The sequence below is a fragment of the Penaeus monodon genome, chromosome 27 (assembly GCF_015228065.2).
Source record: "Penaeus monodon isolate SGIC_2016 chromosome 27, NSTDA_Pmon_1, whole genome shotgun sequence".
NCBI lineage: Eukaryota > Metazoa > Arthropoda > Malacostraca > Decapoda > Penaeidae > Penaeus > Penaeus monodon.
The window spans coordinates 37558830-37559792 of NC_051412.1; the positions used below are offsets into that span (position 1 = coordinate 37558830).

The 963-nt window shown below is 38.3% G+C and overlaps 1 protein-coding gene across 1 annotated transcript in view; it reads right to left on the reverse strand.

Annotated features, from left to right (window-relative positions):
• LOC119590516 overlaps positions 1-963 on the reverse strand; it is a gene marked incomplete in the record, with an annotated part of 54991 nt that overhangs the window by 36006 nt on the left and 18022 nt on the right. Inside the window, 1 exon segment of the mRNA XM_037939164.1 lies at positions 124-222. Coding sequence (XP_037795092.1) covers positions 124-222 — 99 coding nt within the window.

Consider the following 963-nt stretch of genomic DNA (forward strand, 5'->3'; position numbering starts at 1 on the left):
ATAAAACTGGATTGTAGCCTAAGTATTCGTGTAAGCTTATTTAAGTCCCCAAATGCACACGTATTGCTTATGTGCACGTCCACACAGAATGCACACGAGATGATCCTACCACAGTGCACTTACCTTATTGAGGATGGCCGTTGCTAAGATATCCTCATACGTGTGAGAGTTGAAATCCTCAACCGGCGTTTCAGGCGAGGCTGCCGGGTCATAAGCCTCATTCTGAAACATATGAATGATATTTTTTTGAAATTTATGATACGGCATTTAAGAGTAAAAATGCGACATGTATTTCAAAAGGCCATAACGACTCCTTGTGCTAAATACAGATACAAATGGACCAACCTTAATCGTTAGAATTCTTTTAGTGTTTTAAAAAAAACCGCAGTCTTCAGTTGCACATTGCAACACTAACGACTTCATAAAAAAAACCTTTCTCTCTAATTATTACCAAAGTGAACAAACTGTGCCGCGTAAACCCAGCATGCCATTGCACCAGACACAGTTCGCGGACATAATGTACACTTTGGGTAGACTTTCATGGCAGCAAAATAAAGAAAACGGGAAGACGTTTTGCTGCGAGTTTCGAATGGGTGACTCTACGAAGCACTACACCCTTGAGTAGAAAAACCAGGAAGTGTGATGCATTAATTACGGTACGTGGGGCGAAAAGTAGAGCGTTCCGGGTTATATAAAGAACGTTACTGGGTGTGATGAAACAATTTTGTTCGAAGTAAAAGAATGCGATGAAGATGACGCAGCTGTTAATCTCTGATAATTTATGGCGTAAAATGACAGTTATTTTGTAGTAATATTACATATCAGGCTGTATATAAAAAAGTTTGTATTTGAAAAGCTTATCAAACCGGTACTATAAGCATAATTTACAGTAACTATTTATGTCACCCTCTTTCTCAATAATTAGTATTTCCGTTTAGAATCTAAATTTGCCCATAAGCACGT